The following is a 22,471-nucleotide window of genomic DNA, read 5'->3' on the forward strand; positions in this document are numbered from 1 at the left end:
ACCCGCACCGGCCCGTCTAGAGAACGGACGAGACACTACTTCTGCTCAGACTCCAGGCGCCTCCCTCCTTCTACGCCCCCTTGTTCTTTGGGGGAAGGTATCCTGCGTGTGCCTCCACCCCGCCCGGAGGGGCAAAAACTCCCTGGTCCCCGGCTCGTACCCCCATCTTCGCCTCTCCAGGCGCGGGACCTTCACGTTCAGCCGCCGCGTCTCCAGGCCCGCACCGCGTCAGGTGAGCTCTCACCTGGGGAGGGTGGGCGCGGGAGCTGGGGGCGGGGCGGGGGCGGACCCGGGGCGGTGGCCCCACCCGCGACGGGGCGGGGCAAGCCGGCGGGGCCAATGAGGCGGGGGGCTCGCCGCCTGCGGGTGTGCGCAGCCAGCGCCGCTCCTGTCCGCCCGCCCGCTCCGCCCCTCCGGGGTTTAAAGCCCCGCGGGCGGCTGGTGGCGGCGCTGCTAGCGCGGAGCGGCGCGAGGAGATGCGACAGGGCGCCGCGCCGCCGGCATCATGCGCCCCCCGCCCGCGCTGGCCCTGGCCGCGCTCTGCCTGCTGGCGCTGCCCGCCGCCGCCGCCGCCGCCTACTTCGGGTCAGTGCCCGCCGCGCCCCGGCCTGCCTGCCTTCCCCTCCTCCCGCTGCAGCAAGGCCAACTTTTCCCTTCCGCTGGCCCTGGCCCCGGCGGGATCTCGAACTCAGACCTTAGCCCCGGTGATACCCAGCCCCATCTCGGGGTCGGAGTTCGCGCCCAGAACTCCTTCTCTGGCTTCCCCGACTCGGACCCGGATCCCACCTTCTAGCGCCCGAGTTCTGGTCCCCTTCACCGCCGCTCTTCTCACCCCGTCCTGTCCGAGACCTCATCCCGCCCACTCGGCCGGGTCTCAGACCCCCACCCAAGCTCCCGGACTCTGCAGGCGTTTCGCACCTTGTCCCCGTCCTCCCCGGGGCTCCCTGTCCCTGCCTGTCCAAGGCGTCCCTCCCGCGCTCGGATGCCCTCTCGGATCCTCACTCGGTGCCCTGTCCGCCCCCATCCTGGGCTCTGTCCAGCCACCCGTCCTTGCCTGGGGCTCCCTCCCGACCCTCTGCCTTCGCCCCGCAGAGCGGAGACCCGGAGGGCTGGCTGGATGGGTGGGGTGGGTTTTTACCGAGGCTGGGGGAGGGGATCGCGCTGATCCAAGAGGGATGGGGGAATCTGCGGACCGTGGGGAGTGTCAGCTGGAGAGCGGGAGGGAACCGTCTGTGGGGGAAACCCAACCAAATCTCAGACCTGGCGTCGGGTGACTTCTCAGGAGAATGACGAAGAGAGTAAGAGGGGAGGCGGTATACATGATTGGAAAAGGAGGGTCCGAGTTGGGGGTGACAACTGGGGAGAGAATGGGTGGGAGTGGGCAGTGTTTGGAGAGCAAGTTACAGGGCAATTGTCCCTCCTTCTCTGACCCTGAATTGCAGGGACTTGGGGTGGGAGATGGGGTCGTGGGTGTGAAGGGACTTTCCTGACCTCCACCCAAAGCCTGTTCTAAATATATACAGTCTCTTACTTTAAATCATGGCACTTTTTGTGATCCTCACCCCAAATCAAGATGAGGTTTACAGTCTGACCCCAGCAAAGGCAAAAACAAACAAACAAAAACCAAAAAACATAAACCACCAAGCAAGTGACCTGCCAGAGACTGCTCTTAAGGACCTGGCAGGGAGAGGGCCAATAAGGGTCTGAGAGGGTCTGAGAGGTCCTGCACAGGCTGGAATAAGGGCTGTGGGCTAATTTCCAGGTCATGACCCCTGGTTAAAACATGCCTTGGCTGTGGGCAGTGGCCGCTCCTGAAATATATAGCGGGTGGCATCAGCCCAGACCCTAGCTCAGGGCTCAGCTTGCTGGTGACTTGGGAAGATCACTTAGTCTCTGGCCTCATTGTTCCCTTTTGTACAGAGAAGGGGCTAAACTTGATATGACTGAGCCTCTCTATCCACTTCAAGAGCACTGTGCATTCATGTTCGTTTCCCAATGATTTCAGTCTTGAAAAGGCACTGCTCCTGCCTCAGCAGACAGGATAAAATGGTTATAGGGCACAGACTCTGGGCTCAATCCCCAATCCATCTGCTTGCTAGCTGTGTGCTCTTGGCCAAGTCACTTAACCTTTCTGTACCTCAGTTTCTTATCCTTAAAATGAGAATAATAGTGCTTATTTCATATGAGGATCATGTGAGTTAGTACATGTAAAGCACTTAGAACAGGGTCTGGCACATAGTAAATGCTCAACTAATGTTACTAATTATTAAGGAGATACAGTGTCTTGGTATTCCAGCCCCAGCAGGGGTTTCTGAGCTGGAATGGAGAGTGGGGGCAGGAGAGGGGTGTGGACAAATGGTGCCTGCATCCTCTTGGATATCAGCTCATTTTCACAATCCTTGTGTTTGCTTGGGTTTGGAGGTTGAGGATGGGGCAAGGGCCAGATGAGATGGGAGGAGAGGGGCTCCAGGAAGCTGGAACCACCCAGCCTGGTGTGGTTGGAAGGGAAAGGAGTTTGTGGCAGTGCACAGGTTTAGAATTTGAGGACCGTGAGCAAGGGGGCAGTCTTGGAAATGAAAAGGGAGATGGTGGATCAGGCATGGGTTGGGGCTGAGAGGGAACCTCTTCCAAGTCGTGAGCCCCCCTGGACAGAGCTGGCAAAACACACTCAAGCCACCACCACCCCAGTCTGGGGAGGAGGAAAAATGTTCAGAGAATAAGCTAAAACTGGGGTTTTGTGCTGTTCTGTGTTTGGTCTCAGAGAACAGACAGGATGCAGCCCGAATTCTCACTGAGGAAGCCCCTTCATGACTCAGTTAGGCCAGGTTTTCCATCGTACTATCCGAATTCGCTCTCTGGAAGGAAGCTATAACACTGTAGTGAGAATGTGAGGCAATGTGCTTCTCCCCCCTCTAGGTCATTTGCATCTGAAGTCTCATTTCTGATTATAAGATCAAGTGTTTTGGCATCCTGATAAAAGAAAATTCAGACATCAGGAGAGCAGGTGAGGCCAATCTTCTTGGGGTTTTTAAGATCATAGAGTCAGGCTTTAGAGTTGGAAGTGACCCCCAAAGTTTCTCTGGTTAACTCCCTGCTTCAAGCAGGTCATGTATTATTATTCCTATTTTGCAGATGAAGGAACCGTCATCCCCGAATCAGTGAGCCAGCAACTGCTTCTGGTGCTTTTGCTTGAGCCTAGCACCTAATTCTGGTGATGCCGATAATAACGTAACTAGTATTGCAGTTTACAGATAATTTTCTTGTTCAGCCCCTCTGCCATCTGATCCTCAGACCCATTCTTGAGGTATACAGGATGGGTGTAAATAGTTCCCAAAAGGAAACTGAGGGTGAGAAAGTTGCAGTGACTCATGCTATGTCACACAGCAAGCTAGTGGGAGAGGCAGGATAGAAACCAGGTCCCGCCGCCAATCTGGACTCTTTGTTCTACAGAGAGTATTAGCCACTAGAGCTAATACTGTGTGGTCACCCAGGAGAGCTGCAGCTGCAAAGGAGCTGCAGAGGGTGAGGAGGTAGAGGGTTGCCCCCGCCCCTACTTGGTTAAATCTGTCAGATTCTTGGCTGTAGTGGGATGGGTGAGGTCACAGCATTCTCCTCTGTCCTCAGCAGTGAGATGAGATGCACTGAACCCTGCTCGGGTATCCGGTGAGCTCCCGGAGGATGGCACGATGACAGTGGGATGGAAGGTGGACCAGGTTTGTCCTGGCTCTGGACCACTCGCAGTGTTGTCCACGATCGAGTCACTTGCCTTCAAGGTCTTTAGCATCTGGAGGTCCTAATGTTCCCTAACCAGCTGGTCCTGGCTTGGAAGTCTAGGATTACTCACGAGCTCATGTCTTGGCTCAAATGGCTTGGGAATTCTGCAAATCTTAAGTTCTGTGGTGTTTTATAAATGAACACTCACTGTATTATGTGATGAGCTGGGTATATGTTAGGCCTTGTCAAAAGTCATCTCAGTGAATTTTGTATCTAGAAATAGTTCCTGCGGATGCAGCTTTTAAAATCGTAGTTGACTTTGATGGTGCTTTTTAAATGTGTGACCTCTGCCCTGTTTGGGTTTCTTTCCTATCTAGGGATGGTACAGATCCGTTTATGAAAGCACAGGCTTTTGAGTCATCTAGAAATTAGTTTGAATCCTGGTTTTGCCTCTTGCTAGCTGTGTGACTCCAGGCACATGTCTTAACCTGTCTGAGCTTTGGGTGATGATAATACCCATCCTAAAGGCTGGTGTGAGGCTTAATTCAGACAACGAATGAAAGGGCCTGGTAGGGTGCCTGGCACATACTAAGTGCTCAGTACAGGCTCACTCTTGTTGGTTGCTAGGGTTCTAACCATCTTCTTCGGTTGTGGAAGTTTCATCATTGTGAAGAAGCAAAACACAACCTTAATTTTTTTTTCCAAATCAACATTACATGCAATAAAATGCATGTATTCTAAGTGCATGGTTTGGGTTTTTTTTTGCGGTACGCGCGGCTCTCACTGTTGCGGCCTCTCCCGTTGCGGAGCACAGGCTCTGGACGCGCAGGCTCAGCGGCCATGGCTCATGGGCCCAGCCGCTCCACGGCACGTGGGATCCTCCCAGACCAGGGCACGAACCCATGTCCCCTGCATCGGCAGGTGGACTCTCAACCACTGCGCCACCAGGGAAGCCCCCCCGGTTTGGGTTTTAACAAATGTATACCCTGTGTAACCACCACCACAATTGCTATATGGAACAGTGCCATCATCCCAAAGGATCCCTTGTGCTCCTTTGCAGTCAACACTCTCCCACCAGCCGCCCCCGTCACCACTTCCCCGCTTTCTGTCACTTTAGTTTTGCCCATTGTAGAGTTTCATATAAATGGAATCATATGGTATATAGCCTTTTGTGTATGAATTCTTTTGCTCAAAATAATTTTTTGAGATTCATCCATGTTGCTGCATGTATCGGTAGCACATTCCTTTTTTCCTGCTGAGTAGTATTCCACTGCATGGATGTACTGCAATTTGTTTATTCATTCACCAGTTGATGGACATTTGGATCGTTTCCAGTTTGGGGCTATTCCAAATAAAGCTGCTATGAACATTCATGTACATCCCTTTTTGTGGGCATATGTTTTTATTTCTCTTGAATACATACCTAGGACTGGATATTTGGATCGTATGGTCATTTGAATGTCTTTTTCATTGGGTTATTTGTCTTATTGAGTTGTAAGAGTTCTTTACATGTTTTGGATATAAGTCCTTTGTCAGAAAGTATTGGCGATATTTTTTCCCTGTCTGTAGCTTGCCTTTTCATTTTCTTATTGTTATCTTATGAAGAACAGAAGACTTTAATTGTGATGAAGTACAACTTTTGAACTTTTTCTTGTATGGTTTGTGCTTTTTGTGTGTCTCATCCAAGAAATCTCTGCCTATTAGAGGCTGCAAAGATTTCCTCCTATGTTTTCTTCTAGAAACTTCCTAGTTTTAGCTTTTACACTCAGATCTATGATTCTTTTGGGGTTAATATTTGTGGACGGTGTGAGGTAAATGTTGAAGTTTATTGTTTTCCATGTAGATATCCACTTGTTCCAGCACCATTTGTCAAAAAGATGATCCTTTTTTCATCGTCATCTTTGTTGCAAATTAATCGACCCAATATATGAGGGCTTATTTCTGGCCTCTCTATTCTATTCCATAAGTGTATCTTTAGGCCAATGCCACAGTCTTGATCACTGTAGCTGTATGGTAAGTCTTGAAACCAAGTACTATAAGTTCTGTCCTTTTTCAAAATTGTGTTGGCTACTCTAGATCCTTTGTATTTCCACATAAATTTTAGTATCAACTTGTCAATATCTGCAGGAAGGACTGCTGGGATTTTCACTGGGATCGCATTGCATCTATAAATCAACTTATAGATGATTGACATTCTAATAATATTGAGTCTTCAGGTTTATAAACTGCCCATATCTCTCTTTTGGGGGCTTTTAAGATTTCTTTCAGCAGTATTTTGTAATTTTCAGTGTATAGGTCCTGCAAACTTTTAAAAAATTATTCCTAAGTGTTTTATGTATTTGGATGTGTTTTTAAAAACAGTTTTAGGAATTGACTGGGTCCTGAGAAAAACACGGTTGGAGGGAAGAAAGGGTAAAAGAAATTTTACTGCTTTGGGGTGGTAGATTGCAAGCCAAACATCACTGATAAGAATCATTGTATTGGGGGAAGGAATTTAGGCTAGCTTGTCTCTGGGCTCAGCTGTAACCCATGAGGAGCTGGGCTCTAGAGCTGGGGTCAAACCAGCCTCCTCAGTGGACGGTGGTGGAGTTTCTGAGGCTGAGTGGGGAGGAAACAGAAGAGAGAGAAGCAAGGGGTCTGGGGGACACCTGGGCTGGAATCTCCTAAGGAAGAGAGGTCCTGGTGCCTTTAGGCTTGTGTGCTCAGGTAGAAGTTGGGCTCAGGAGGAGGTGGGCCAGGTGCTGTGAGGGAGACCCTCACCCTGGCATCAGCCTGAGCAGGATGGGAGCCAGCCTAATGCCCTGCTATAGTGTAAGGAGCACTGGACTTGTAATCACACAGATCGAGTTCAAATCCTCCAGCCAACCACTTACTAGTTGTGACCCAGAGCAAGTCAGTTAACTGCTCTGACCTCAGTTTTCCCATCTATAAAATGGGCTTATCCTTACCTTGTAGGGTCGTTATGAGGGTTTTATGTATATAAAAGTGCTGAAATGCTCTCCACATGTATGGAGTCCAGGAAATCTAGTGGCCCATCTTAGAGCATCCCAGGTTAAGGAGTATCTTTTTGACATCTGTTCCTTCCTCTCTTCATCTTTATCCAGTCGTTATATAATTTGAATCCTTCCTATACTCAGCCCTTTATGTGCATAGTCTCATTTAACCATTGTGACATCCCAGGAGGTAAATGCTGGTGGAATTATCCTCATTTACAGGTGAGTGGGGGCGTGGGGGGAAGCTCAGAGAGGCCAAGTGCCTTGCCCACAGTCACAAAGCCAGTGGCGGGCAGCACCTAGATTTGAATTCTAGTCTGTCAGAACCCGGAGCCAACCTCTTCAACCCTGCCTCCTGCGCCTGTTGACTACCAGCTGAGGCCTGCCTTCCCCTGGGCAGCTCTGACCCTCTGAGCCCTCCACCCCGTAGCCTACATCTCTCACTTGGCGTACGTCGTAGGTATCTCTCGCACTGCATGTCTTCAACTCTTGGTTTGTTACCTAATTTTTTATGTGCTCACGTCTCCGATTCGTGCATAGAGCCCTTTAAGCGGAAGTCTTGGGGCCCTGTTGTTGGTTGACTCCACCCACGGTCCCTAGCATTGCTTCCTGGTCCACAGTGAGTGTCAGGGTGGGCAGTCCCCTCTCCCTTTTGCTGACCCTTCCTCGCCCCCAGAACCTCCCTCTCTGCCCCATCATGTTTGCTCTTTCTGCATGGCCCTCTCAGGCACATGCTGCTTGGCCACGACCCGGCCTCTGTCAGCATAGGAATGGGAAGCAAAGCAGAGAGCAGGCACTAGCCCCCAACAGACTCTGGAAGTCAACCACACCTGGCCTTCCATGGGAATCCTGGGGGCAGCAGAGATGAGCTGGGGGTGGGGCAGACACCTCAAGCCCAGACCCTCTCACTGGAGAGACTGAAGAGAGAGGGTGAAGAGTCTCAAAGAATCAAGAGAAAATCAAACCACCATGTTCAGTCTGTCTTGGAAATTCCAAAGAGACTAGTTTTAGGGCAAGAGCAGAGAAGGTCTGCTTTCCCCATAGTGACAATCCCTTTGAGGCCAGATGTGTTTCAGATTTCAGGAGTTTTCAAATTTTAGCAAGATAATACAATACGCATACCACGTACAACATCATATCCCTAGCAAGGTATAGGGCGGCCCCCAGTAATCGGACACGATTATTTTTGCAGGAAAAACATCTACGTGTTGGGATAAATATAGACCATAAATATTCTCACTTTGGTTCAGGTCAAGTCTTGCTGCCATATGAGTTCGCCACAACTGTACCCCAAAATTGTAGTTGTCGGAGATTTCTGGAGTCCAGAATCTTGGATAAAATTTTGTGAACCTGTCACGTGTCATCGCGAGAGGTTGGGTACATTGAGATTTAAAGAAAGACCTGGACCGAGTTCTCACTGTGTATCAGAGGGAGGCTCTGGCTGCCCAAGCACAGCTTATCCCCAGAAACTGGGGTTCAGAGGGAAGCAGCCTGGCTCTCCCTGTCCCCATAGGGGCTAAGCTGGTCAGAGGAGTCAGGGTCTGACTGACCGAGGCCAGACTGCCCTGAGATCTGGGTCGGTCCAGATCCCAGTTTGAGGGCTGGGGCAGGCATGGCCACAGGGAAGCTTCTCCAGAGCCACGCCCCTCCAGAGCCACGCCCTTCCAGAGCCTTCGAGGCTTGAGCTTGGGAAGGTTTGGTGGTGAGGTTGGGGGATATTAGGTAACCCCTGCAGCCTGGGAGTGAGACGGCAGGGAGGCCAGTGGTTTGGACCTGGGAGTGGAGGGGACTGAGGGAGAGCCTGGAGCTATACTCTGCCTGGCAGTTAGCACCTGAGGGATGTATGCAGTCAGCAGGTGCCTGGGTTGGGGATGGGGGTGCCTCAGGGGATGAGAAACCAGGACCTCTGCCAAGGGGGTTACGGCCTATTTGGAGAGACTGTCTATACAGCCCTGAGGAGGAAGAAAATAAGTGAGCCGTGCAGAACTAATGGTACTACATCCGAAAAACTGGGAGAAGACAGAGAAGTTGGATGGTTAGAGTGGGATGGGGCTGGCAAGTAAGGAGGACTTCCTGGAAGAGGCAGAGAAGCATCTTAGGCTACTAGAGCTGAATAGGGCCTCAGGATCACCTTTCCCATTCCCTGCATTTTTGAGTCAAGTGTTGAAAAAGGCTGTGGTTATAAGAGTCCAGGGGATCCACGAGGGCTTTTAGACTGGGAAAGGCAACCCAGGTAGCAATTACAGCATGAAGAAAGGCATGGAGGTTGGACTGAGTTAGCCATGGCAGGAAGACAAGGAAGAGCATGGCCTGGCATGAGGGGAGGGGCCCTTTGCTACAACCCTGGTTGGCTCTGCATCCAGGAGATTCCAAGGTGGGAAGTTGTCCTGGTCCTGCTCTGGAGGACCCTGCTGTATTCTCAGGGAAGCCATTTATAACTCCATCTATACCCTGGGGCTGTCCTGACCACTCGGGCCCTCACTAGGCATACTCAGGGAGTGGCTCCTTGACCAGGCTGGAGGTTCCTGCTATCCTTAGGGCTGAGGGGAGGGGTGTGGAGGGGCATGAGCCATCCCTGGGACCTGCAGGAGGACAAATGGAATCTGCAGCATGGGACATCTCCTCCGAGAGCATATGTAAACAGTGGAATTGTCCACATCACAGGGTGATCACACACAAGGCATTCACCAGGGGCCAGGCCCTCCCAGGGCCCACAGCCCAGCCTGAGCCTGCCTGTCCACAGGGATAAGGGTGACCACCCAAGGGACTGCCAAGCTGGTTAGTTGGTCAACTTATCATGGTTAAAAAAACTCGGCCAGGGCTTCCCTGGTGGCACAGTGGTTGAGAGTCCGCCTGCCGATGCAGGGGACACGGGTTCGTGCCCCGGTCCGGGAAGATCCCACATGCCGTGGAGCGGCTGGGCCCGTGAGCCCTGCGCGTCCAGACCCTGTGCTCCGCAATGGGAGAGGCCACAACAGTGAGAGGCCCGCGTACCGCTAAAAAAAAAAAAAAAAAAAAAACTTGGCCAAAGTTGGCCAGCCCATGAGCCAGGATCCCATGGTCGGGGCAGAGCTGGGTGTGGGTGTTGGCTGCCCCAAGATGATACGGCCTCAGCGACTACTTGCCTTTCCCTGCCGTCCCCATGCTGTGTCCCCTAAACGACTCCTCCCCTGGGTCAGGGCTGGGCCTGTGAACCCAAGAAGCTGGGGAAGCTTATCTTAAGGCTTCCAGCCTCCCTCCTCTCCTCCCCTTCCTTTCCTCACCCCAGACTTCCCCTTTCTCTCTTCTCTTCTCTTCTCTTCTCTTCTCTTCTCTTCTCTTCTCTGATCCCACACTCTCTCCTTTGAGCTTCCTCTGTCTAGCAAAGTATGTTCTCAGGTACTGGCATTATTATATCAGACTCTCACACTTCAATATGAATTGGCAGCCCACTGCTCCAAGCTTTATTTCTGACTCTTGGCTGAAAAGAAACTGAGTTTTAGACCAGGGTCCTCTCTCCTTTCAGCTGCTCAGGGGGCCAGAGGAGTCCTGACCAGCCTTCCTTCCCTTCAGTCCTACCAGCCTTGCGTTCCGATCACCGTAGACATTTACCATGGTGAAGGCTGCTTTTGCTTCCCTGAAGTGTTACATTAAAACTGAAAGCAGAGACCGCCAATATTGATGGAAGCAATCGGGAGACCGGGGGTGCAGCCCCAGCCCTGCCACTAACTCAGTGGATCATCTTGGACAAGAATCTTACATGAACTTCCAGGGCACCAGACAGATCAAAGCAGAGACTTGCATACTTGGCAAACCTCTTGCCTTCCTGCCTGCACTGCAGAAGCCTCTGGGGTACCTCCCAGAAGCCATCAGGGCAAAACATCTGGACTGGGTGATCCTGAAGGGTTTCCCCAGCCCTAGAATATAATGATCCAAGTGGTGTACATTTGGACCCAGCCAGGGAAGTGGGGGAGATGCTTATCATCCCAGACTTGTGAAGGGGAGGGCTTCCTTTGCACAGGAGTGACTTTGGTACCCTCCATGGTCACTGTGCCACCTGATCCATCCATGCCAGGGACAGACTTCCCCTCCTCAGCTTCAGCCTGAGCCTGAGCGGAGTGGCAGGAAGACAGGAGGAGGAAGGGGGAAGCATTTCCTCCACAGATGTTGCACCAGCCAGGCTCTAAATACCCGAGATTGTTGAGATGCAAAGCAAGCCTGTTGGGCGGCCTGCTTGCTGCCCACTTAGCTCCTGCGCACCCGTCTCCACGATGCCATCCTCAGCAGGCAGCCCAGTGGGCGGCTGCAAAACAGGAAGTGGAGCTGTTCTGGGAGAGATAAAGCCCACAGCTGGGCCAGTCTCTTTTCTCTCTGAGCCAGGGGTGGGCTGGTGGGGGGCGGGGAGGTGTGCTGATTCAGTCCTCAAGGTGGGTTCTGAGGCTAAGAGGTGGGGAGGAAAGGAAGGCTGAGACCCAGACAGGGATGTAGTGAGCAGTCTGGTTTGTTTTGGTCTTCTGTGGCCTGAAGCTGATGCTCAATATTGATATTTAAATAAAAGAGTGAGTGAAGGGATGGGGGAGGGGGAGTTGGAGGAAAAGTGGGAAACGGTACCTGCCAAATTTGCCATTAAGACTGCTCAGTAAGGACATCCTCATGGAGGACGTATGAGGTGACAGTGAGTCTTGTCAAGGAGAGACGAGTCTGAAGGATGGAGAGAGGGATGTGCTTCTCAGCAGAGTAAACCTCGGGGCCCCTCAGATGACGGGAGGAGGGGAGAGGAGCCAGGGATGTGGAGGGGGCCCCCTGTCTGAAGAAGGACTGCCCGGAGCCATGTGCCCTCTTTTCCTGGGCCAGACACTGTCCTCACTAACTCTCCCCTGCTGGGAAGAGGTGGGGACTGGAGAGGGCAGGTGGGGGTGGGGAGTGTAAGTGTCAGTGTGAGTGTGAGTGTGTGTGTGTGTGGTGTGTGTGTGTGTGTAGGGGGATTTAGTGAGGGCGGGAGAGGTGGGCTGAGATATTTGAGATGAAAGCACAAAAGGTGCACTTACCATGCAAATGGCCCTGCAGCGGAGGAAGCCTGTTATCGGAGCATCTAATAGGGTTTTGCGGGGCCAAGGCCAATGCTCCAGGCAGGGCAAGGCTTTCCTGGTTCCCAGGTAGCTGCCTGCAGTTGGCACCAGCCCTGGTGCCAGGAACAGCTCCTGGTCCCTCCAGCTAAGTGTCCAGACAGGCTGGCATTACCTGGTGTCCTGGGAACCGCCAGTCTTGTCCTGTGCCACCCACCTGCTCACCCACCCACATCCCAGGGGCGGTCTCCTCTGGAACCATCAGACCCTCTCGAGCAGAAACAGGGATGGGGGTGGGGGTGGGAGAACAGAGCCTGGGCACCCCCAGGTGATGGGAAGTGCTCTACACCTGCCGAGCCTTCTCCAGAGAGCTCCCAAGAGCTTCCTTCAGCCACCTCTCCACCCCGGGCCTCCCACTGCAGGCAGGAGGGGACTGGCTGAGGTCAGGGTCTTACCCAGATGGTGTTAGGAGATCTGATCCAGGTCCCTGAGCAGCTATTGTTCCTCTGGGACTTGGGCTGGTTCAGAGCCTTCTCCTTCCCTGCCCCTTGGGGTCTGGGGAGAGTTTGCAGTGCTCTGAATCCAGCCAAGTTCCCTCCAGACTGTGAGCTCCTTGAGGTTATGAGTGTGTGTCCCAGCACCCAGCACAGCACCTGGCACGTAGTAGATGCTTAAGAATGACACTTACCTGGAGCTTACCGTGTGCCAGATACTGTTCTAAGAGCTCTACAGATGTTCATTCATTTAATCCTCACAACAAGCCTGTGAAACAGGTCCTGTGATTATCTGCATTTCACAGATCAGGCACAGAGAGGTGAAGTGCCTTGCCCAAGGTAGAACAGCTAGTAAGAGGCGGAGGTGGGATTTGAACTGAGGCTCCAGTCATGCTCTCCCACTAGTCAAGGTGTATTTGTTAGATAGAATGAGCTCAGGGGGTGAGTGGACATCCCTGGGGTCACCAGTGAGTGAGGGCAGACCTGGGACCAGACTACCCAGGCCAGAACAGCCTTGGGGGCCTGAGGTCCTTTGGTCCCCACACTCTAGCAAGTGCTGGGTGATCATTCCAGGGTGAACTCTAGTTCTGCTCAGGGGTTCGCTGGTCCCTGGTGTCCTGTTGACCATAGACCAAAGGAGTCTCCTGGGAGGCTTCCCCAAAGCCTGGGAGAACCTACTTTTGCTTCCTTCAAGGTCATCCCAGATGGGGCAGCTTTAGCCAAAACTGGATGGTGTGAGCCTTGCGCAGGGTGAAAGAAGGCATGGGCGGGGAAGACCAGGCATGGACAGAGGGGGTCTGGGGGCGCGGGATGTGAGATGAAGTCCGGAGGGGCACCCTTGACTTTTCCCACTTTGGAGGGAGATGTGGTGGCCTGGGAAGTGGCTGGGGAGGCTCTGGGGTCAAAGCCAAAGGCATCTCATTGTGTGAAGGTGGGGGCTTCCAGTCTTATCGACCTGACCACCAAGGGCCATGGGCTGAGGGTGCAAAGGATAGAGGGGCACAGGCTGGGGGCAAAGAAGGGAGGTGAACGGAGACGGTCACGTGGGGTGGTTGCTTTCCTAATGGGACAAAAGAGGCTGGAAGTCAACCTGGGAGAGCCCGGCAGGAAACAGGAACTGGGGAGACAGACCAGCTGGGCCAAAGCAGGTGCAACTGATGGGGAAGGGTTGGTCCCAGGTGGCTCAGGGGCACTTGAGTCAGGCAGGAGCCTGCAGGTGCTCTTATCCCTCAGCCCAGAAAGGTAATCAGCAAGTTTACAGGTTATTTGTCCTTTGCTCTTCAGTCCAGAGCAGCGCTCGCTTGCTTGACTGATAGCGTCCCACCTGACCATGGGGAGGTGTCTTCATTAAAACCCCAGATTTTGTCTGGATCACCTTAGGCTCAACAAAGCTCACTCGATCTTCTCTGGTTGTACATCTTACCCTCAAGATGCAACTAACATGTAGAGGTTTTTGCAGAAGGGCTTGGTGGGTGGGGTTCTCAGGCTTGGAGTGCCAGATAGAATGATTTCTTCAATGGGAACGGATCACGCCCACGGACCCCGGAACCGACGGGAACCTGCAACACCTAAAATTCTTCTGAGGTCCAAGAAGAAACCGTCTCTAGCAGATGCCATGGCAGCCACAGGGCATGTGTCAGAGCATTTACTAGCACTGTTTAAGGAAATCAGTTGAGGTATTTTCTAAGGTTGATGTCCTGCCACTATTTCTTCAAAGAAAAAATGGTCCCAGAGTGCAACATAGAAAACAAATGAAAGGGAAACTGGGTCCTGGTATGTCTCTCGGTTGTCTTCCTAGGTCCTATGGGGGCCCCTGAGGCAGTGTGAGGGGGCCTTTTTGGAGAGCAGCCCTGGGCAGACCTGGGCCCAGTATGGCCTGAAGCTCCTGTGCGGTTGGCTGCCTTTCCTGACCATTAATCGCTACTAAGTGTCATTACTGCTAATAAAATTAACCGACTTTATACTGGACTCCTGGGGCCATCAATCACAGGGTCTATTACACGAAATTAAAAAAACAGTGGCCTGTTGATGGGAGGAAAATGTGTTTGCCGAGCCTGGCTCACGAGTGCAGCGTAGGGTGTGCTGGTACTCCACAGCTGTCAGAAGGTGGTGACCAGGGACGGCACCCTTAATTAGACAAACTGACTCTCAGCCTTGACATTGTTCTACAGATAGGAGTGTCTCAAGTAAGAACAGAGATGACCACAGGGAGACTCTGGGGCCAGGGGCTGAAAAGCTCTCCAAATTCTCCCTCCCATTTTCACCTCTGTTCCTCTCTATGGGTTTGGATCACTCTTTGGACCAGCTTTCTATCTCTTGAGTTACAAGCCCAAAGAAAGAGAAAACAACTGTATGCTGTCTTAAGTCAAAGAAAGAGAGAAAGCAAATGTATGCTCTCTTAAGTCCAATTCCAAATTCCCGGAGAAAGAACTGATTGGCCCAGCCTGGGTCATGTGATCCTCAGTGGTCCAATCAGCAGGCCAGAGCAGCAAGATCATATGGTATAAAATGGCCGACAGGGTAACCATGTAGATAGAAGGAACAGGTAGGCAGCCAACCCAACAGGTGTCTGAAAGAGTAATTTAAAGGGCTTAGTAATAAGCACTCAGAATGTGGTAGCTAAGGGAGTTCCCTGATGGTCCAGTGGTTAAGACTTGGCACTTTCACTGTTGGGCCTGGGTTCAATCCCTGGTCAGGGGATTAAGACCCCACAAGCCACATGGCATGGCCAAAAAAAACCCCGTGGTAGATAATATTATATAATAGAATATAAATTATACATTATATATTATATAATATAGCTATAATGATATAAAAATAATAGCTATTGTTCTTATAATGGAATTTGATCCTTGAAGGATCTGCTGTCATGTTGGCCAAAATTCCCATCATTCCCTGCTCGTTCTCTCATCTGTTAATCACTACTACAAGGGAAACACAAGAACTGCATGAACAGAAGTTGCCCCTCACACCAGTCCCTGGTGTGGGGAGGAAGACATTTGAGGGGCTAGATGGCTGCTGCACCCTTTGCTCCTGCAGCCCCCAAGCTGCCCTCCACACCGGAAGTCAGTCAGGGTGGGGTCTCCTGGGCTGGAGTTGACATTGGGTTCTGCTCTGGACCTGCCAAGGGTCAAGCTCTAAGGGTTTCCTGCCAGACTGCAGGGAGGGGTTTGGGTGTAGACCTGGTGGACTGGAAATTTACCCATTTGCCCCCAGATTAATGATTAACGGGTCCCTGCCCTCACCCTGTCTGGGAGGGGAGCCCAGGGCCAGGCTGGGCCAGGAGGAGCCCGATAGCATCTGTCTCTGCTCGGGGGTTTCCGAGATTTGCTCCACACTGGGTTGGCTGCACCTGATGGATTTGGGATCTACGGGCACTTTCTGGGGGCAGCTGGGACCCGGCCAGGACCCACACCCTCCCTGGGGTGGACGGGGAAGGTGTGGCATCCAGCCAGATGTCCTGGCTGGGGCAGGTGGCTCCAAACAGGAGAGCCGCGCCCTTGGCCCTGTGGGATGTGCGCCTCTCTGACCACTCAGGGCTTGGTCACAGGGCTTGCCTTGGCTGGGGGCCCTTGAGCACTATGGGGTGCAGCCCAGACCTGGCCACACAAGTGACAAGGGCCCCATCCAAGCAGGAGCTTTAAGAGCCATCGCCTCGTTCCACCTTTGATCTTTTACCACGGCCACAAGGCCAGCAAATTCCAGAAAGGGGCTGCTTCCTCCAGCCTGGGTGCCAGAATGATGTATATTTCACCCACTCCGAGGGCCGCCAGGGTACAGGACAGCATATATTTTGAACTGGGAGAAACATCTCATGGACCGCTTCTGGGCGGAGGGAGGGTGAGCTCTATTTGTAGTCCAGAGGGCATGGGTTTGATCCATGGTGGGGGAACTATGATGCCGCGGGGCACAGCCAAAAAAAAAAAAAAAAAATCACTGTAGTCCCCACCTTGCTGCTGATCTGCTGTAAGACTCAAGTTAGTCACTGCCTCTTTGTAAAACCTTTGTTTCCTTATCTGTACAAAGGGAAGACTCTGCCCAGCTTAGAGAGTAAAACATCTTGCAAGAGGAAAGAGTTTTGAGAAACTCCAGCTAGCAGGAAAGTGAAACAGCAAGTCCCAGGCCCTGTGGTTAGTAACTTTTCAAATAATCCTCCCAGCAGCCCCAGGAGGTAGCGAGGATCACACTTTCCATTTTCCAGAGGAGAAAATCAGTGCTTCTAGGTTACACAGCTAGGAAGTGACGGGCCACTGGAACGTGGCAGCCTGACGTCAGCATCCGTGGACTTCAGATATAGTAGAGCAAAGAGTCTGGAGCTGGTGGCCTCATGAAAATATACTTCCTTCATCTTCATCCACCTGTCAGTCCATCCAGCCATCCTTCCTTCCTCCCTTCATCTCTCCATCCTTCCACCGTTCCATCCATTCAGGTATTCCCTAAGTATCTTTTTGTAACAGGCATGGAGTGGCCAGATGGTTAAAGATCTCTCTGGGGATTATGGAAACAAGTTAGGTTGGCACGGCATTACTTGGGCAGCAACCTAATGTAAGGGAGAGAGGGATACCAGGGAAATTGGCTGGACGTCTTCTTACTGTCGACATCCCTCTGCCTGCCCCTCTTAGGAACATACAAGCCAGGCAGCAGCCAATGCTATGTGCAATATTTGATCCCCAAAGCTGCCCAGGGAATGTGGAAAATATACAGATTCCCAGGTCCTATTCCAGACCAAGAGAAGCAGAATTGCTAAGTATAGATCCTGGGCATCTGTATTTTTAATAAGCACCTCAGATGATTTTTCTGATTGGGCAAGTTTGGGGAATAAGGTGGGTAAGAAGAGCAGAGACTTTGGCTTCTGGAAAACTTGGGTTTGAGATCTTGCACTAGCTCTTGTTATAAGCACCTTGGTTTCCTGCTCTGTAAAATGGGGGCATGACCCCATGGGGCCAGCCTCCCTCCTAGAAGGGCGAATAGTGCAGCCCCCAGGAAGGCCCTTCCACTCACCTGCCCCACATTCTTAGAGACTGTCATCCTTCCTCCTCCCCTGTCACGACCCAAGGGTCACTGGTCTCCCTTCTCTCTTGCTCCCTCTAGCCTAACCGGGCGGGAGGTCCTGACACCCTTCCCAGGTCTGGGCACCGCCCCTGCCCCAGCACAGGGTGGGGACCACCTGAAGCAGTGTGACCTCCTGAAGCTGTCCCGCCGGCAGAAGCAGCTCTGCCGGCGGGAGCCAGGCCTGGCTGAGACCCTGCAGGATGCCGCACACCTCAGCCTGCTCGAGTGCCAGTTCCAGTTCCGGCATGAGCGCTGGAACTGCAGCCTAGAGGGGAGGACGGGGCTGCTCAAGAGAGGTAGGGAGGCGGGCTGGGAGGAGGAGGGCTGTGGGGAGGCGGGCTGTGGGGGAGGCGGGCTGGGGGGAGGAGGGCTGGGGAGAGGAGGGCTGGGAGGGAGGAGGGTTGGTGAGGAGGAGGATGCCTTTCCCACTCCAACATTCCCAAGACCACGTTGCCCTTACGAGCCCAGCGCGGTCCTGAGTAAGAAGGGTCCTGGAGCTAATGAGCCCTAGCTTTTCCCTGTTTGGCGGGGGCAGGGGAGCAAGGAGGACACAAGAGAGGAGAGGAGGAGCACAACCCATTCCTGGAAGAGCCCACAGATGAGCTGGGTGGTCCCCCAGTCCCTTCCCTCAGCCTCCATACACACACACACACACACACACTCACACTCACACACACTCTCACACACTCACTCACACACACACTCACACTCACACACACTCACACTCACAAAGGTATGAGAGCAGATAAGGAGGGATGGCAGTTAATAGCTGGCCAAGTGACATGACACAGGCCAACAACAGACTTCATTTGTTCATTGACTCACCTGCTTCTTTGTTGATCATAAGCATCAGTCCATGCTTCCCTCCCTCCCTTCCATTCCCACGCTCCCTCCCTCCCTCCCTTCCATTCCCACGCTCCTTCCCTCCCTCCCTGCCCGCCCCATGTCTCCACTTGGCCATCATTTCACTAAGCATCTGGTGAGGCTCTCAGTGAGCCAGGCACTGTGCTGGATGCTGGAGATATGGAGCCGAGCAAGACCCCATCTTCCCTCAGAAAGCATTCAGCCCAAGTGGGGGAAAAGGTCATCCTGTGACTATCACCAAGCATCAATGGGCTTTTGACAAAAAAGGGAGCGATGGTGCATCAGAGCAGCCCACCCCCTTTCAGGCAACTGTTCCCCGTGGCTGGGAGCGTCTGGGCAGAGCTGATGCCCCCCCCACCTCAGCGCCACAAGCACCCCAGGTATATCAGAGAGCAGGTGGAAGGTAGCGAGCTCACAGGGAGGCCAGCTCTGGGCTGCACCCCGTAGTGCAAGCGTTGTGATTGTCCTGGAAGTGGGTGGACGGTTGGTTTGGGACCAGTCAGGTGGGAGACCCGAGGTCACTCAGTCATTGGGTCTACTCCCCAGTAGGTAGCAGAGGGTGACATTGGGAGGCATCAGGAAGCATATTTCAGAGGATCAGGGGCTCAGAAACGGGGTGTCCAACTTGCTCACACATCAGCTTGGAGTCAAGATCAATGGTTTAACCCACTTCGCCACTCGCCAGATGCCCATGTCACTTCTCTCTGCATCTGTGTTCTCACCTGTTTAGTAGAAGGAGAAGCCCCTGTCCTGCTGCCCTTAGAACCTGGGCACACACTCCCTTGGGAATTGGAAGTTCCATTTAAACAGCAACTTGCATGCTGAGTTTAAAGGGCAGGTGACAGGGAGGCTGCCTGAGCTGTGCCCTCAGGTTCACAGGCCCTTCATCCTGCTCGCCACAGTGGCCCCACCACCCACTGTATCCTCAGAGGGCAGCAGACAGCCCCTGAGCCCACTCTCCTCCTCCCTCCCGATCCTCCCGGGGCCCGGCCCAGGTTTCAAGGAGACGGCCTTCCTGTATGCGGTGTCCTCGGCCGCCCTCACGCACACTCTGGCCCGGGCCTGCAGTGCCGGGCGCATGGAGCGTTGCACCTGTGATGACTCTCCGGGCCTGGAGAGCCGGCAGGCCTGGCAGTGGGGCGTGTGCGGCGACAACCTCAAGTACAGCACCAAATTCCTGAACAACTTCCTGGGGCCCAAGAGAGGAAGCAAAGACCTGCGGGCACGGGTAGATGCCCACAACACCCACGTGGGCATCAAGGTGAGCACGTTCCCGGGTGACCCAAGCCCTTCCCGGCCAGAGTGCAGGGCTGCGGAGCGAGGTCTCTAGGAGGCCATTATCCGCCCTGCCCCCAGCACACGCACAGAGCTGGCCCAGGATGAACCTCATCCTTGCAACCAACATTCCTTGGGCATCCATTCTGGACCATTACCAGGTACCAGGAAGTAGGGAAGGATCCTGGACGTCACTGTCGGCTGGGCAGCAGGTGGGAGCTTGGCTCAGGATGGGGCCTTGGTGAGGCAGAAACATGTTTGGAGAAGGGTCTCCATTCCAAGCACTGGCCTTCCTGGAGGTCCTAGAAGCCAAGGTAGTTTGAAAACTGACCTGGTACAACCCCTGTCCCTTCTCCATTTTACAGATGGGAAGACAGAGGAGGCCCAGAGAGGGGAAGGAACTTGGCTGAGGTCACACAGTAGTGGGAGGGCGGGAGGGTAAAAGCTATCTAGGTCTACTCGGACCAGAAAGCTGGGAGAGGCTAGGCCTCCATTTCTTTAAGAAATTCTTTAAGAGTTCTGTGTTCTGTTTCCTTATCACTGAGTTTGTGTAAACCAGGGCTGCTGTGTTCAGTTGTGCAAGCTGTCTGCTCCACAAGGACTTTGGGCCAGGGGAGGAGCTGGGGCTAACATCCGGCCCACACTGCTCTTACCAAGATGTGAGGACCGTCTCTGCCCAGAGGAAGGGGCGCCTAGAGCTAGTTTTCACTAAGGTGCCACGTGGGCCGGCTAGAGTCTTATCTGCGCCCCCCATGGGGACCTTCCCCTGTCTCTTTCCCATCCTCCTGTTGCTTCCCAGCCAGGGTTGGTGCTCTGGGGTCTGTGGGCCCGGGTCTCTGACCACGCCTCCCTTCCGCCTCTCCTCGCAGGCCGTGAAGAGTGGCCTCAGGACCACGTGTAAGTGCCACGGCGTGTCGGGCTCCTGCGCCGTGCGCACCTGCTGGAAGCAGCTCTCCCCGTTCCGCGAGACAGGCCAGGTGTTAAAGCTGCGCCACGACTCAGCCGTCAAGGTGTCCAGCGCCACCAACGAGGCCTTGGGCCGCCTGGAGCTGTGGGCACCGGCCAGAGCAGGCAGCTCCACCAGGGGCCCGGCCCCACGGCCCGGGGACCTGGTCTACATGGAGGACTCACCCAGCTTCTGCCGGCCCAGCAAGTACTCGCCCGGCACAGCGGGCAGGGTGTGCTCCCGGGAGGCCAGCTGCAGCAGCCTGTGCTGCGGGCGGGGCTATGACACCCAGAGCCGCCTGGTGGCCTTCTCCTGCCACTGCCAGGTGCAGTGGTGTTGCTACGTGGAGTGCCAGCAGTGCGTGCAGGAGGAGCTTGTGTACACCTGTAAGCATTAGGCCCCCTGCCCAGTGTGGCAGCTGGACTCTGCCAGGACCTCGCATGGCACCGGGCCACCTCGAGGCCACCCAGATGTCCAGCCAGCCCCCCTGGGCAGGTGCACGCAGCGTGCATGCACTCACCCACGTGCATGCCAGTGCACATGTGTTCCTCTCCCCACTGGGCCCCATCAGCCTTCCCCTCCCTTGACTCGAAAGGTGGGAGCCCCACCCCTGAACCCAAGGGTCCCCAGCCTTGTTGAGGACTTGGAGCGGGAGGGCAGAGTGGGAAGGATGTGGAGGGAAATAAGGGAGACCAAGAGAAGGGCAGGACTGAGGTTTTGGAGAGGAGAGGGGGTGCATCCCGCCATCTCGATTCCTGGGATTAGTGGCCTAAAGCCAGCAAGATGTTGGGAGGTGAGCTTCTGGGCCAGGAAGGCTCAGGGAGGCAGGGTCAGTCAGAAGCAAAGGCCGGAGTCTGCCTGGGATGGGTCAGTCCAGCTGTAAGTGTGACCGGGGTCCACTTGTGCTGTGAGGCCCCAGTGCACCTGGCATTCGTGATACACAAGACTTGGTTTATGAGTTCTGATTCGGTTACGTTTGTACACTCACAGCTACTCATCTAACTCAGATTTTTACCAGGGCTAGCGTTATAGGCGTGGGAAAGTCTTTGCTAAGCCTGGCGCCTTGGGGGACCCCTTCATTTACTAATGGTCCCCCACTTTGGCTCTTACCTGAGGAAGAGAAGTGACTGCTAATTCCCTCTGATGCTGTGGACCTTTCCATTGCTGCCTACTGAGGCCCTGAGAGGGAGGAGAGAGAGGATGGTACATACACACGGGTGCACACAGGCACCCCCCACACACATGCATGCACACCCCTTGGACCTGCCAGGCTGAGGGCTCTCATTCAGGGACACACACCTCTCTGGTTCAGGATCAAGACCTTGCAGGGGTCACTCTGCTGGAAGCTGTGTGCTTTCCCAGAGCAGAGCCCGATGCCAGCCGGGAGGAAGTGACCTCCTTCGGGACGCCCTTGGCTGCTTTGCTGGCCCTGCCGCGCCCTCTGTCAGCTTCCTTTCTCCCGGAACCCAGAGTTGCTGACCCTTTGCTGAGACAGGAAACTCTTCAGAATCAGCCGAATGCTGAGACACCATCTGTGCAAGCCTCAGGAGGAAGCCCCCGCGGCTCCCTGTGATCTCCAAGGGCGAGGAGAAGCTGCCCCGTCTTCGGTGAATCAGGCAGCCTCCGGAGGGATGCTGGAAGGATCTTTGGCAGCAGAGGCTCTGATGAGAAGCCAAATTGACCTGAGGCCCCTCCCGAAAGTGACTTTGCTGACCCAAGCAGCTGGCCCACATCTTGGCAGGAAGAGAAAAAGGACAGAGGGCTGTTTCCCTAGTTTCTTCCGCTCCCCAATCGCAAGGAGACTTTCTCTCTGCCAGCCCCCTCTATCCTCCTCCTCCGAGACCCCAACCCTGCCTCCACCCTGGCTCAGCCCTAGGCATAAGGCAGCAGGAAGAGGGCGCCCAGTCCACCAACATGCCATCTGCATCCCAAGTCCATGGCTGGCAGTGCCGGGGTGGCAGGAAGATAAAGGGTAGCCTCTGAGGGACTGCGGCCACAGTCGGCCACTAACACTGACCAGGCCAAGGGCACGGGTCAGGCTCTGACGGCCCCTCGGCCTGTGAGGTCTTCCCTGTGCAGCCATCTCCC

The 22,471-nt window shown here is 54.0% G+C and overlaps 1 protein-coding gene across 1 annotated transcript; it reads left to right on the forward strand.

Moving 5' to 3' along the window:
• The first annotated feature begins 484 nt into the window (after positions 1 to 484).
• Positions 485 to 21,506, forward strand: WNT9B (Wnt family member 9B). The gene is made up of 4 exons (XM_004275694.3): positions 485 to 585; positions 17,338 to 17,594; positions 19,158 to 19,423; positions 20,307 to 21,506. The coding sequence occupies exons 1-4, from the start codon at positions 506 to 508 to the stop codon at positions 20,778 to 20,780; spliced, it is 1,077 nt and encodes a 358-aa protein (XP_004275742.1). The 5' UTR covers positions 485 to 505; the 3' UTR covers positions 20,781 to 21,506.
• The last annotated feature ends 965 nt before the right edge of the window (positions 21,507 to 22,471 follow it).

This window comes from Orcinus orca, chromosome 19 (genome assembly GCF_937001465.1).
Source record: "Orcinus orca chromosome 19, mOrcOrc1.1, whole genome shotgun sequence".
In the NCBI taxonomy this organism is placed as follows: domain Eukaryota; kingdom Metazoa; phylum Chordata; class Mammalia; order Artiodactyla; family Delphinidae; genus Orcinus; species Orcinus orca.

Excerpts from the sequence above, each read along its gene's own strand:
- WNT9B (XM_004275694.3), top strand. The coding sequence starts at position 506 with ATGCGCCCCCCGCCCGCGCTGGCCCTGGCCGCGCTCTGCCTGCTGGCG. Across the intron at positions 586-17,337 it reads GCCGCCGCCGCCTACTTCGG|CCTAACCGGGCGGGAGGTCC; the intron begins GTCAGTGCCCGC and ends TGCTCCCTCTAG. Across the intron at positions 19,424-20,306 it reads ACACCCACGTGGGCATCAAG|GCCGTGAAGAGTGGCCTCAG; the intron begins GTGAGCACGTTC and ends CTCTCCTCGCAG.